Source organism: Parasteatoda tepidariorum, chromosome 1, assembly GCF_043381705.1.
Source record: "Parasteatoda tepidariorum isolate YZ-2023 chromosome 1, CAS_Ptep_4.0, whole genome shotgun sequence".
Classification (NCBI taxonomy): Eukaryota; Metazoa; Arthropoda; class Arachnida; order Araneae; family Theridiidae; genus Parasteatoda; species Parasteatoda tepidariorum.
The window spans coordinates 76,424,206-76,439,546 of record NC_092204.1 but is presented as its reverse complement, the minus strand read 5'-3'; the positions used below and the strand labels follow the sequence as shown (position 1 = coordinate 76,439,546).

Sequence of the window (15,341 nt, the reverse complement as noted above, 5' to 3'; positions counted from 1 at the left end):
ATATGTAATACAAAAATAATATTGTAATTTTTTAAAAATCTGTTTAAGTAATACATGCCACTTAAATATTTATTTTACTTAACTTAGGCATTTATTAAACTAGTTCAGTGGAATTATGACTAGCATTTTTCTAAATCATTCATTATCTTAACCTACTTTATTTAAATCATTTGATAAAATTTTCTAGAAAACAATATACAAATAATAAATCTTTTTTTATTCAGGTCCATCTGGAATGAATCCTATGAACCCACGTATGAATCCTCCTAGGGGTCAACCAATGGGCCCTATGAATCCTGGTGTAAGTATTGTTTGTTATTTTGTCCTTCAAGAGAAAAAGTATCAATATCAGGATGTATTGATGTGATCTTGACACTTTTAATGCAGCCAAATTTACTGCTTCATACACTAAATATTTTGAGCCAGATCTGTCATTATGAAGATCTGGGGTTCGATATCCAGTGACAGACCTGCCAACTCTCCTGCTTTTAGCAGGAGTCTCCTGCTTTTGCCTCAAATCTTCGCCCTCAGGCCTTCAGGGTTTTTTCTCCTGCTTTTTTCTATTTAGTGCACGATAGAGGAGAAAAAAAAACAATTTGCAATTTCCTTCCCAACTTGTGCTTCAGAACATTCTGGGCATTTATTTAGAAAATTTTTCCCCGATAGCAACATCGCTAAAAATTATGGTGTGCACGAACCAAAACAACAACAACAACCAATGAATTGGCAAAATCGGAGAGGAAATATATTTTGGATACCATTAGGCAAAATGTTTTTTCACTTTCTATAGATGGCAGTTTTTTTTTTTTTTTTTAAATAATGCTAAATCAGCAACATCTGCAGTTTTAAAACAGTAGCAGTTTAAAAAAAAAGAAAAAAGAGATGCATTTATAAAGTATTGTATTCATTATTGAAATATTTTATTAATTTTGAACCTCTTCCTAAATTTTAAAAAATCAAAACATGTGCTTTAATATAATTCTATAGAACCTTATATTTTATAGTAAGAACACATATCTTTATTAGTCAGTGTCAGAATCTTATTGTGGTCTATTTTATGTAATGTAAATACAGTGGAACCTGTGAAAGTGACCACCTGGGTAAAGTAAAGGCCTGAGTAAGGTGACCATTTTCTACAAGTTTTATTTCAAGGGTCCTTTTTAAAGAGCCTTCGTAAAGTGACCACCTCTATATAGTGACCATTTGACTTGGTCCCGAGGGTGGTCAATTTAGACAGGTTCCACTGTAATATATTTTGAAATAAATTTCTTGTAGGAAATGTGAAGCAGGTTTAATTTTCAATATTGCGCAATGTCGTGATACAGAGTCTCCTGCTTTTTTATTTTCTAAGGTTGGCAGGTCTGCAGTGATGATTTGATGTCTACCCATATGCAGATCAATGGACATCAGCTTGTCTGGAAATCAAAGCAGTCAATGTAAAATGTTGACCATTCATACTGCCATGCTATTGGTGTCGAAATTGTGGACTTGTAAACTCCAAAAAACCCAGTTGGCTTACAACTGGCTGTTGCAAGATCGTTTAATTTCAATTATTTAATTGTCCAATAAAATCTCTAAGCTATTTGAATGTAATATCCTAATTTAGGTTTCTTTTTTTCCTTCTAAAAAATCACATCAAAATAAATATTCAACATTTTAGCGCTAGCAAAAATCACTGCTCTTAAGATGTGATTGCTGCAAATAATTCAGGAAAATTAAAACCTCTATTCAACTATTTATTGTTGTTACTACTTAATAAACTTAAAAGATCTTGAATTTCTTTTAAATAAAGAGTATATCATTACCTCACACATCAATAATGATGAATCTTTTTCTTATAGTATATTTCTTACTTTACCAACTTGCCAAGCAATTTCCTACCAAAAAGGATGAAATTTAGACGCACACACCTGTCAAAATAAAACTAGTTAACTAAAAAACTTAATGTAAATTTTTATGTTTTTGCACACAGTCGAATATTTTATCTTAAAAACAGTCGAAATATTTTATCCTAATTTTCTCTATGTGCTGATAAAATCCATTTGCTAGCACGAATGTTCTTGTATTATGTGTAGTGTCAAATCCAAAGTATCAGAATATTTCTGCCAGGGGCACCTAGTTTAATAATAAATTGTCTTGTCTACAGTTCAATGAAAAGTGATCATCCACTTATGTTCTTTTTCTACTTTTGAGATATATATTTGATTTAACTTCACATATTTCAATTTTTAAATTGTGTAGATCAGCATGCACGTTGATTTATTCATCTCCCCTCTTTTCTCTTGTTGTTGCATTAGAACTTCTTTTAAAAGGATCATTCTTTTAGTTTTTAAAATGTAATATAATTAAACAGACAATTGTAATACATTTGCGCATAAATAGGATTATTTTAAAATAATTTATTTGGTGTATAAAATTATTTATTTGCTTTTCTAGAATTATGGCGGTATGAGGCCTCCTAGTGGTGCCATGGGTCCCACTGGACCACAGATGTCACCTATGTCCATGTGAGTTACAAATATATAATTTTTTGATTGATCTAAGTGCATTTATTTCTTCTTATTGGTATTTTGATCTTGATAGTTATTAAGGCAGCTTGGCCACTTTCTTTGTAAACAGTAAAAAAAATTTAAAAAAATCTGGAATTCTTATGATATTAGCTATATACGGATCTAACACAACCTTACTGCAAACAGTATTTTAATTTATTAAGCATTGCATCCTGTTTTAAAGAATTATAATAATAATCTTATTGCAAACTGTCTTAAAACTTGCCTGGTGGGATTATCATTTGTTTTTCTTTTCATCAATGCTATTTTAAAAAATACTTAATGGTTTGCTATTTAAAAAAATAAAAAATTTAGATTATAAGCCTTTTTGAAAATTAACTCATATCTAGAGTTTCTTTTAAAATTTGTAACCAATTTATTATATAGAGATTTTTTGTTTAGCATCATGAAATGTGAATATGAAAAAATGAGTAATTTTTAGTGGTAAAAGTTTACTCAAAATTTTAAGAAAATTTCTTAGTTTTTATTTATAAATTCTTAATAAACACAGATATACATATTTATGAATACTGTATATACAATTATATAAATAAATCCCCTGTTTTTGATTCTGAGATAGCAAATTTCTGGTATTTTGGGTGTATACACCGATTGCTGAAACCGAAAATAAAATTTCTTTTAAAAAAATTTAAGTCTGCAAAATTTTTTTTAGTTAAAAGTATTTCATATTGTTCTCTTTGGATATGAGACATTTGTTCTCAAAAAGGGGTAAACTGATACAAGCTTGTTTATATCTATCTCTATTTTAATATTACATCGGTATTTGTCGATCAACAAATGGCCGACTTTATTGTTATGAGAGATTGTATATGTTGACTCCCTGATTTACGTATAATTATGGGGGTTTGAAAAGGTGACTTATACACAGAGATGCGGTATTTTAAACCTTGAAAGTCGTCGGAGCTTTTCATATTTTAATTTGAAAATCTCAGGGAGCTGTCTCTAGAGTCCTGAATAGTTAAGACTATACACTTTTGTAATATAGTTAAGACTATACACTTTTGTAATATAGTTAAGACTATACACTTTTGTAAACGTTTATAAAAAGCTATATTGATATTAATTATTTCATTTATTTATAGGCCTGGTCCTGGAGGTAGACCTTGGAATCCAAATACATCTTCTGTAAGCATATATGATTTTAGTATCAAATATATATTTAAAGAATTAGTATCTATCATTTTCATTATATGTTCTATTTTTGGAAATGTGGATTTCTGTTGCAACATTTTCTCTTTGAAACCTGTTATAACTATTTTTATCGTCTTAGAAAAAACAATTCCTGTCTTCATTATTCATTTGATTTAATATGATAAATCTTAATTACAATTTTATAAATGTGATAGTGTGTACCTGAGGGACCATCCACTAATTGCATCAAGTAATTTAGATTTTTTACTATAGTCTGATTTTCCTGATAAAATTTTAAATTTTCTTTGACTACTTTAAAAAGAACGAAAGAAACACAATGAATTTTACAAGCAAGATTTTTAAGAAAGTAGTCACTTATTTAGCATTTAGAAAATAGATAAAGAAATCTTATTTGATTTAAAAATGTTTGAAATTAACAATTTCAATTCAACTTGTCCAGCCCTGATTTAATAAAAATATGTATGGATAACTTTCAATAATAAAAAGGAAAAGAAATTATTGATGGGCGATTTTATAATGCTTGAAAAGTACTTATTTTTTGTCAAAATTTTTCTAGACACATTGTTTAAAAAATAATGCATCTTAATACATTATTCTATTTAATTACTCTATCAGGAAACTGGTTACAAGTATAATGATTTTATAACCACTTAATTATTTTATTACTAAAAACGTTCAGAATTTTACATTCTTTAGAAATCTCCAGATTGTATATATTTTACTAAAATAGTTATTAACTAAATTTTAATTAATAGTCATAATTTAAAAACTAACTTTTCTCTAAATTTATACACAAAAAAAAAAGAATTTCTTTGGTTTTTAGTGTGGAATTAATCCCTTTTTTTTGCCCGAATAAAATCCTTATTAAGATAACTTATTAAATCTAGTGTTTATATATACAGGGTATCCGCGCACCTGGAAAGTCATGAAAAATCATGGTAAGTCATGAATTTTGGTATTGAACAAAATTTGTCATAAAATGTCATGATTTTTACTGTATTTTTTAAAAAAAATCATGGAAAGTCATGGATTTAGGTCTCCGAAAAATCTAATTTTTAAAATGGAATCTCCCTCCCCCCAATTTCATCCTGTTCCAAATATCTGAATTTCTAACAAAATCACCACTCAGTCATATTTTATTTGAATATAAAATGATTTTATCATGTTCTTTAAAAATTATGGTGTTCTTTCAAAAAATGAAAGAAAAAATATCATTTCTAGAGCGAATTATCCTTTAAACTCTCTTCTGTGATTTAAGAATTTTTATTATTTTTTTTTTTTTAATTTTATCAATTTAAAATTCTAGTTGAAGCAAACCAGTTATTGGCGAATTTTTTTAATTCTGAAATGAACAGAAAAATCAGGAGTATTTCTTTCCTTTCTGATGAACAAGAAAAGTATCTTTAGAATATAATTCTGCAGAAATTTTTTTTTTTTTTTTGCTTTTGTATTTTTTTAGCTATTTTATTGTTTCAACTCTTTCCTTACTCTGTTTTTTAAGTTTAAAATCTATAAATATGAAGAGTATACTAGTTTTGGTTATGCCTATTTCGAATAATGTTATTATAATGCTTTTTTTAATTTATTGTTGCGTTTTTGTTGGAGAAAATAGCAACTTCATTAAGTCATGAAAAATTCTTGGAATTAGTCATGGAAAATCATGAAAAGTCATGAATTTGAAAATCTAAAATGTAGCAGATACCCTGTATATAACATTGAGATTCTTATGTACCTACTTAAAAAGCATATTTCCTTTGATTTTTCAGATGAACTATTCTTCATCCTCACCTGGAAGTCACTATGGGGTGAGTACAATCTGCAAAGCTTTAATAGATGTGTTGATATTAATTAAGCTGCAGTGATTAAACTATTTATACTTTTATGCTGATGGACTAAAAATACTTTATGTGAGCCATTATTCATGCATTGATTTAGCTGAAATATTCTATTTTAAATAGCTAAATCAGTGTTTATTATAGGAATTAAATCTATCTTTTTTCTTCAATTATATAAGTATCAAGCTACTGAAGCAAATTTTTTAAAAAATTTCCCTATTAAGCTTACTTTTCCTATTGAATAAGGAAAACCGCTTTGATTTAACCAATACATGCCTTGTTTTCACTGTGACAGAAGTGTGTTTTGATTCTCCTAAAAAATATTTTGTCCTATTTTTAGCTTTTTGTGCTGGTTTTTCTAATTTTTGTGTTTGTTTAGAAAATCTCATTACCTCAGATTTGGATTTTTGATGATCCTATCTCTTATTATTTGAATAAATTGTGTTACTAGAAATCCCAAAATTTAATAACACCAATTTTGGGATTGTCTACTAATTATATACAGTTTCAGGCAATTAATCTTACTCACAGGATTCATTGTTTTAGCCTCCTTGGGAATTGAATCATTCTATGAAAAGAAATTGTTATTAACAATTTTACATTATCAAATTTTTATGATTAAATGGTGAATTGAAGGTTTACCTACTAAAATTACGTTTGTGCATAAATGTTAAGCGACATATTCATTTGAGTTTTTGTTTCAGGAATTCTATTACAAATTTTAATTATGTATTGATATGAGGGAATATTAACTTATTGTTACTGGTAAATTTTTTAATGCAACAGTACTATAAAATTATTCGATGTATTGATTTGAAATTTTAATGAGTTGTTCAGTATTGATAAAATTATTCTAGAAACTGTTAAAACTTTCTATTCTAAACCAAGTAATTCTGAAATTAAAAATAGGCTAAATAAAATGGTTTTATTCTGTTGCAGTAAAATAATGTTTTTTAGTAATCGGTTAGCCTTTTTAAGAGTAGGATGGTACATGCATACTGTTCACAAAGCAAAAAAAAAGTCCTGATTTTTTTAAAAAAAATATTGTCTTTTTTTTTCTTCTTTTTCCTTCTTCAGCCCATTACAAAGCCTGTTGTTTAGTTGATTGCTCTTAACCCCTTAACGATCGGTTAATTTTCCAGAAAACGGTCATAAAAGTGCCTATTTTTTTTATTAGTGCTATTTGATTAGCGCTGACATCTAGTTTAAAATAAACTATCTAAAACTAAAATTACCTTAAAAATATCCTGGTAATGCCATCTGGTGTGTAAAATGAGAAATAAAATGTTTTCCTGGCAAAGGATATGAATTAGTTTTATTTTTATTGGCTTGTTACTACTGAACACTCCAGCCCAGAAATATCACGGGAGCAGGAAATAGAAGGCGAAACCTCACCCCGTCATTTTAACAGGAGCTAGAAGGAAGGGGATGTGACTTTGATATCTTTTCTGTGCTATTCACTGGATCTCTCAGATTCAGTTAAAGCAGGGGTCAGTGCAAACATAGTTAAAGCAAATATTGAGTATGTTGTTACTTGCTGGTCACTTGCAAAGCCTCACGGTTCATAGGTTGAAAAATGCTGAAAATGTGTTGCAAAAATTCATCAAAAATATTATGTATTATATTTCTGAAGTAGTGAGCTAAAAAATTATAGAGAAAAATTTGTTTTTAACTATTTTCTACTTCTAAATCTAAAGGTCTGTATTTGATCTTTCAGGGTCCACCAGTATCAAGTTCAGGTGGGCAAGGTCCTGGAACTCCCATCATGCCAAGCCCACAAGGTACTGTATAGTTGTTATCATTGTTATTTTTATGTTACCAGGGTTTGTGCTTGCCTTAAAAGTAATTAATAGTACTTAATTTTCTGACTCAAATTTTAAGCTTGTTCAAGGTAAGGTGCTTAAAAGTCCATACTTTTCCTTCAAAAGAAAAACTGAGAAAGGAATTTTATCTTTTAATGCACTTGTCTCGTTTTAAATTGGCATCTATTTTCTTCTTGGACATTTCCACCTGGCTTTTCAAATTAGATTATTTTTAATTAGTATGATGTTATTAAAGCATGCAAATTTCAGGTTTGAAAAGTAACTATTTGTTGATGATTGTTTCAAAACCTGCTTTAAACCTTTTAAACGCATTTCAATCTGAATCCATTTCTTTTTAATGTGTTAGTTTCAGAAGGAGGCCCTCATAATTTCACACCGTAAGGCGGTAGTTTTTTCTACCCTAAATGGCAACATTTTTAATGATATAATTATGACACGTAAGTCTCAAATTTGAGTTATCCCTTTTTCATGCATTTGTTTCACAACAAAGCTATGGTAAGTCCATGTCGTTTTCCTATAGATTTTTTATCCATTTTAATATAATTAATAGTTCTTTTTGGAGTTTATTTTGCATAGTTTTTGTGGGTCTTTACACGTTGATTTTCAATTTGAGTAATTTTTTTGTTGCACCTGATTCTATTGTTTCTAGATTGTTCTAATGGTCATTTTCTCCTGGTTTTTCAAATTCTAAAAATTTGAATTAGTATGATGTCGTTACAACATGTGAATTTCAGATTTAAGTAACAATTATTTTATTTATTTACAAATCACTTTTTGAACTCTTATATTCCGCACCATTTTTTTAACCTTAGCTCTTCTTTTTTTCCTCAATTTGTTTCTTTTTAATCCGTTTAATTCAGATTCCATTGAAATTTCCCACCTTTTGATGATAATAACTCCCATATTTTTAATACAATGTTATTACAACACTCAAATTTGAATTATCACTTTTTCATAGATTCTTGCCTAAATTTATGCTGTTTTTCCTATTTCTTTTTCATTTATTTCAACACACCATAGTTTGATATTGATTTCCAAATATGAATATTTTTAATACGATGTTATTACAACATGTGAATGTTTAATTTCAGCAATGGTTATATATAGACAACTCATGTAAAAAAATTCTCTTTTGTCATGCCAGCATGAATTTTTTTTTATTTTTTATCTCACCCTTTTGACGAAGATGTTTTTTAAGCATTATAACAGCATAGATTTCGAATTTTAGATATCATTATTTTTCCACCTTACTTCACAACAAGGATTTTGTAAATCTGCTACATTTTTCAATGATATCCATACTTTTTTTTTTTCCCCTTCAAATTTCAATGCCTGAATTTATCTGAAGTATTTATTTTTTCAATAGAAAATTGAATTAAATAAAAATTGATTTTTTATTAATGAAAAGTAACAGAACCTTGGTTATTATGGAATTCAAATTTAAGAATATGAAAGAACCATGCAATTTTTTGTGAAATACAATTCCATTTTTTGCTGATTTGGGTAGGGTACTTAAGTGCTTAATTTTTATTCATAGAAATCAGCACAAACCCTGTTCAGTTTTAGAAATTAACTGCATGATATTTATAATTGTTAAAAAATTTGCTTTATATTTTGTTATTTTCCTGAGTTTCTAAGTTTTATTTTCTGTCATTTAGCTTTAAATTTTCTTCTTTTTTTAAAATAGTTATGCTGATTTTAACATTATGTTATATTTTGTTAAATTTTTTGAGTATCAAAACAAAATTGTTCATTTCTCTAAAGCTGAAGATGTTTAAGCTTGATAATGATTCCCATAGATCTAATGATTTGACTTACTCATTTAAAGATGCAATTTTAATGATTTATGCTAACTTGCAAGTAATTAGGGTTATAATAATCTTAATTGACAAATCAGTGGAAAATGTACTTTCAGTGAATAAACAAGCAGACTTAAAAATAAAAACCTGACATGAAAAAATATTCTTTCTTTTTTTTTACAAATTTGCTTTTTATTTTCAAACAAGAGTAAGAGAGATCAACAATCTGAGAAATATGATCTAGATAGTTAAATAAAGAGAGCAATCAAAAATTTGAACCCTTTAATGCTGCTTTTTCTGTTTTTAGTATTAAACAATTTAATTTTAAATGATAAAATGCAAAATTTATTTAAAATTAACTCTTTTAACATATTATTTTAATTTTGACATTTTTAATTTTATGCAGAATGTTAAAACTTTTTTTTAAAAAATTTATAGCTCAAAATCATCTTTGGGTAAATGAATTCAACTATTCATTAATTAATTCAATTAGTTTCCTTTTCTGCATTTGGTGCAGAGATTTTCCCAGTCGCTGGGAGAGGTTATGATAGTCTCTCTTAAAGGTTTTCTTCAAGACAAAGTCTTTGGAAAAAGTTCTGTGCCTTCAGTAAATAGAGATGGTCTTTCCTTGAGGTTTCACTGTATATATTATTCCTCTTGATCCTGAAAAAAATTTTTGGTTTTCCGGTTTTCTGATTTCAGGATAACGGGTTCTGTACTGTATATCCTTATATCTTTTTTCCTCTAGTCTACGAAATTATCAAAGATGATAAAGCTTCTACATATTTGATTCTCTCTCTTATTCATTGTTCATTTACTCCTCCCTGACTGCATGACTCTTGATTTGCATTTGCAGTTTTAAAATAATTCAATTTATAGTAAATTTGTATTTTTACATTAAGTTTTCTAAAGGAAAAAAAATTTCATAAAAATTTAAGATTTGCCTTTAGCTAGCACTTTTGATATTTGGTTAATTAACTGGCTAGCAATTTGAAGTTCTTAGTTTTTCTTAAATTCTGTATTTCATCCTATCTATATTACTTTATATTTAATATCTACCTGAATCGATTCGACTTTGCATAAAAAAATATTAGCATTTCTCGAGAGCGTTTTAAAGGAAATTAAAAATACACTCTTAAGGTTTTCTATTCAGTTTTTAATGCCCTTCATCTTACAGGCAAAAAGTGTTTAGTAGTGTTATTCATCCTGCTATAATTTTCTTTTATCTCTTGTTTAAATTTTAGTTTGTTTATTTCTTATTTGTATTAGTTTGTTTATTTTGGTTTTGAATGATTTTATTTTAGTTGTGTTTTGCTTATTTTCCAATTATTTCTTGCCTGAGTTAATACTCGTTTGGGGAAGAAATAATTGTTGTTTATAAATAAGGATTGATTGCTATCTACTTTAGATTCCTCAGGATCGGGTCCAGATGGAATGTATACTATGATGAAACCAGTACCAGGAGGTAACATGCCTGGGGTAAGTTGTCTTAATTATTTTTAAGTTAATGATGTGGTATTTGTTGGTAAAAAAAATGTCAAATCATTCATATTTATAAGCTTTCTATTATGTAATTATGTAACCCAAAACTATGAAGCTAAAAATCAGGGAATTTCATAAAAATCCATGATGTAGTCGGCAATATAATCATTTNTAAATACAGTCAAACCTCGCTATAGTGAACCTTCAAGGGGCCGAAATTTCTGTTCTTAATAGCCGGGAATATGTAGCAAAGAAATGTATAATCAAATATTGATACGAGTGTGTAAAAAATAAAATGTTTTAAAAACGAAATCAGCCAAAAAAAACTTTTTCTCTAATAAATAAATGGTGGTTACGTTAATTATAAACATATATATATGTGTGTTTTTTTTGTTTTTTTTTTTGTTATCATTGTACAATTTGTTGTTTCATACTGTTTCTGATTTGTTCATTTTTATTTTGTGGACAATAAGCTTGTTAACTGCAAATAACAGTCACCTCTTAACTCACATATTTTTTCACAATCTAACAAGAGGCTGTAGTTCATTTGGTGCACATATGTATCATTTTAAAAATTATTGTAGCAATAAACCTTAGTGATAGCGTGACGACTTAGCAATTTGTTTATACTAATTTAACTATACCATTTGTTAAACATAAATAATTTTATTCTCTGAATTTTTTTTCTAAGAATATAGTTAGTGCAAATTAAAACATGTACCATTGTTGTTAATTTTAAAAATCAAGTAACTCCAAAATAAGTATTGTGTTTGATCTTTTTGTTTGTAGTTCCCAATGGGACCAGGACCTGATGGCCCTATGGGACCCATGGGTCCTGATATGGGACCGCCAGTACTTAATGGAATATCATCGGGTAAGAAAATGCAAAATTATTCTTACATTACACTTTCATCACTGTATAAAAAGTGTTTTATAGATTCTTAAGGTTTGTTATTGCCATGTTAGGCTGTTTATAATGCTAACCAATATAAGTTGTTGATTTTAGGCACAATGATGATCTCTCTATTAGAATTTATTATATAACTAGAATTGAACAGCCAACCCAATTTTGGGTTTACATTTGTAAACTTTCAACTTATAATTTAAAATCAGACCAAAAATGACTAGAAGACTCCTTAATCAAGCAATGGGGCAAACTCTCTTTTGTCAAAAACTTTTTGATGAAATTAACCCACATTTGTGTTACATGGAGAGGAAAACCTCCCACAATTAGTCTGGCAGTAAGAGTAACCCGTAATTCATCTACCACAATGTATATTTTACATTATTACAGTGGTTGGTGAGATGTAGAAGCAGTATTTGAGTCGACAAGCCGATGCTGGTACTCAAACCTTAGAGCCTTTGTTGCTCTTTCTGTAAAAATGATAGAGTAATATTCCCAAAGTTCGTATATCATAGGTATTATCAAGGAAATTGGGGATAAAGATAATGATCTCAAGGAAAATAGTACTTGATGGTGTTTTTTATCCCTATTGATTTTTTCACCCGATATATAAAGCAATAAAATTTTGTGGTCAATAATTTTGAATAGGTAATTTAAGATTATAAAAAAGTAAAGCAATCCTATGTCTGTTTCTACAATTTCAAGACTAATATATGACATGATAGTAGTAATGTGGTCTACATTACACTATAATCAGTTTTACTTCCCTGACAATTCTATTTAACTTAAATTGAGTGAACTACAAGTCACTACCAGGAATAGAAACCTGGTTCTTCGTAATGACAGTTCTATGCCTTTCGAGAGAGATTAAAAATAAAGTTGGTGCATAAGTGCCTCAGCCATTATTTCATCCATCTCTCTTTAATTTGCCTGTTTTTCGAGTTTTTTTTTCTTTTCTTTCTTTTAAAATTCTCTTGTCATTTATTAGACTTAATTTGGGTAAGGCTGACAAACTCTCTTAACTTAATTTACACAAAATCAGTTAAACAACCTTTAAAGCAATGCTTAATTTGGTGACCACCTTGCATTTTATATGTTACAAAAGATACTGCCAAGTAAGTAAATATCCAACCTTAATTTATTTGTGTAAAGTAAAAAGAGAATTAAAGATATACTTAGAATTTCTGTCACCCGTCTACACTACATTTCTTTGATTGTTGAGTTCAGTAGAGCGAAGGAAGTTTTTTAAGACATTCCACCTGATTGTACATCTTATCTAGATACATACATCTGGAAGGGGAAAAAATGTTTTCTTAGATTTAGTTAAATAAAGATAGCATAAAATTCAATGTCTATTGTAACATATATTTTTAAGATATTCATTGATTTTAAGGTGATGGAATGGAAGGAATGAAAAATTCTCCTGCCACCGGGCCAGGTACACCACGTGAAGATGGACCTCAAATGGGCGATTATGGCATTCCAAGTTATGGACAAGACAATGTAATGCATTATTATTTTATTTTTTTTTTACTCTTTATAGCAATAACAAAGAGCTTAATTAAATTGTGTTGAAACTTCTCATTTAATTATTGAAATTATTTTGTTTTAAACTTAGGTTATTTTTTAAATAAGCTTACAAAGGATTTATTCTCAATTTGCACGAAATTTATTTTTATGAATTGTTCTCAATGGTCAAATCTTAACTTAATGTCACCTTTTACTTTTCAAATTGGCTTAATTTTTCTTTAAAACTAATTACTATCTAGTATAGAAACTGGACTAAAATTGATATTTTTTAACTACTAATTTTGTATGATGGAGAAAAATTATTTAATAGAGTGAACAAAAATAATTGCAGTTAAAATAAATTTAAGACACCTATAGTTATGTGTTTGAAAGACTTCAATCTGCTATTAATTCAAAAAAAAGAGCATTAATTCAAAAAATTAGTGCTCTTTTTTTTTTTTTAGTTTGATTTTATTCTTATGTGAATGTATTTGATTTGTATTTTGAAAGAGAAATATTACCAATGTTACATTATGTGTAGGATGTTAGAGAAGTAATAAATTTTGCATTTATGAGCCTAATTGTTATAATCAAATGCATTAAAATAAAAAAGAAGTTTTATCATTTTCAATAATTAAAGTAAATTAATTTTTTAATATCCTTTGTGCATTGTCTTCTGGGGACGAAGTACAAAGAATCAACTGTTTAGAAATACAGTTAGAAGCAACAGTTTTTCAGTTTAAATATTTCTTAAATGCTTTTTTTTCCTTTTTGTAAAGTTTGCAAAACATAACATTCTTGTAAAAAATTACCACCTCTAAATATTAAATAATATTATTGTTTTCTTACATCAAATGATATTCTCCCACTAAATTTTAATTTTTCGCTTATTTATTAATCCTCATACTGAAACATATTTATTTGTACAAAGAAAGTGCCTGTATCTATGTTTGCCATCAGTAAAAAATGACTTTTTTTCCCCATCCAAATTTACAACTCCTACTCTCTAGTTTCTGAATAAGATTTTACTCAGATATTTTAAAACTTTATTTTTATAATAAATACTTTTATTAATAAATACTTTTTGATTGTTTTATTTAAACTATACTAACATGCAATTTTTTTCCCAATCTAGTATCAGCTTGACCCAAGTCGTAGCACCTAATAAGAGAATCTGCAGGAGAAAAAGGAATCGGAAAAAAATTTAGAGCTTATATACACCAACTCACATCTCACGTTCAGGCAATAATCTACTTTGTAAGATGCATTGCACCGTTGTTATTGCATCGTGTTCTGTGACCTACTGCAAACTCTTGTACACGGCCTGCATTCTACAAATTTTTTTTTTCTAGTTTTGGGTGCTCAAGAAATATATGAATGTGCTATCCTCAAGAGTGGTGCCAGAACGCTCAACTCTCGTCAAAATGTTAATCATTCCACTTTTACCCGTTGAAAGTCCGGTGCGGATTATTTTGTGTTGCCGATCCATTTTGTCCGACTCAGTTTTGAGATGGTTAGGAAAGGGAATGATTAATTAATTTTCTTTTTAAACAAAATGAAGCAAAGGCTTTAAAAAATCATATTTATAAACAAACAAGTCATTCTTCTCTTTGAAATGATAATCAGACTATTTTTCTCTGCTTGTGCAAATCTATCGTGAGTAAAGGACAAAAGGACTACTATGCCTTTTGTGAATGTACTATCATGACAAGAGAGAAAAATTCAATGCATACACAAGGACTCTCTTCTGCATCTCCTGCAACTTCTCTTCTCTGCTATGTTTTAGCAAAGTATCTTAAGGCAAATGGACATTCATGTGAAAATAAAAGAAACGCCCTAGATTCACATATGTGTACAGAAAAATGTTAGCAACTATCTATAGGTTTTTCCCCCTTTCACCTCAAATACCAAACATTGGTGTCCCTTTTTTCTCATTGCATTTCTTGCTATTTTCCTCTGTTGCTCGTCTTTTGAAATTCAAAAGAGGGAGGGAGCACAATTCAGGGTCACATATTTAAACTATTCAGTAAGGTGCATCTCATTGAGCATTTCTTAGTTTTTCTCTCTGGATTAAAAAAAAAATTAAAAAAAGCCAAAACATTTCTTTTATTTGCTTCATTTGCTGTACATATGATTTTTATCACCGAGCTAAAGACAGTTTATGTGTGATGAAATTTATGAAAAGAAGAATCCTTGTAAATGATTTTTTTTTTAATTTGTGTATTCTGAGAGAGTCTGTGTGAATGATATTTGCAGCTCTAAATTTA

The 15,341-nt window shown here is 28.4% G+C and overlaps 2 protein-coding genes across 9 annotated transcripts in view; both read left to right on the top strand.

The window, feature by feature from the left end:
• The window catches only part of LOC107453463 (single-stranded DNA-binding protein 3), an 81,232-nt gene extending 66,561 nt beyond the window's left edge, over positions 1-14,671 (top strand). For 4 of the 8 annotated variants that reach the window (XM_071182758.1, XM_071182757.1, XM_071182754.1 and 1 more), the window contains 9 exons: positions 225-301; positions 2,437-2,507; positions 3,653-3,695; positions 5,489-5,527; positions 7,275-7,338; positions 10,597-10,658; positions 11,451-11,535; positions 12,959-13,068; positions 14,210-14,671. In XM_071182758.1, the coding sequence (XP_071038859.1) occupies positions 225-301; positions 2,437-2,507; positions 3,653-3,695; positions 5,489-5,527; positions 7,275-7,338; positions 10,597-10,658; positions 11,451-11,535; positions 12,959-13,068; positions 14,210-14,239 (581 nt within the window). In that variant the 3' untranslated portion in view covers positions 14,240-14,671. Of the gene's footprint in view, positions 1-224; positions 302-2,436; positions 2,508-3,652; positions 3,696-5,488; positions 5,528-7,274; positions 7,339-10,587; positions 10,659-11,450; positions 11,536-12,958; positions 13,069-14,209 lie in introns of all 8 variants that reach the window. The other 4 variants (XM_016070307.3, XM_016070306.3, XM_016070305.3 and 1 more) reach the window with 1 other exon arrangement.
• Positions 1-15,341, top strand: part of LOC107453483 (dystrophin-related protein 2) — a 276,867-nt gene that overhangs the window by 75,663 nt on the left and 185,863 nt on the right. The gene's annotated exons all lie outside the window — the stretch shown is intronic.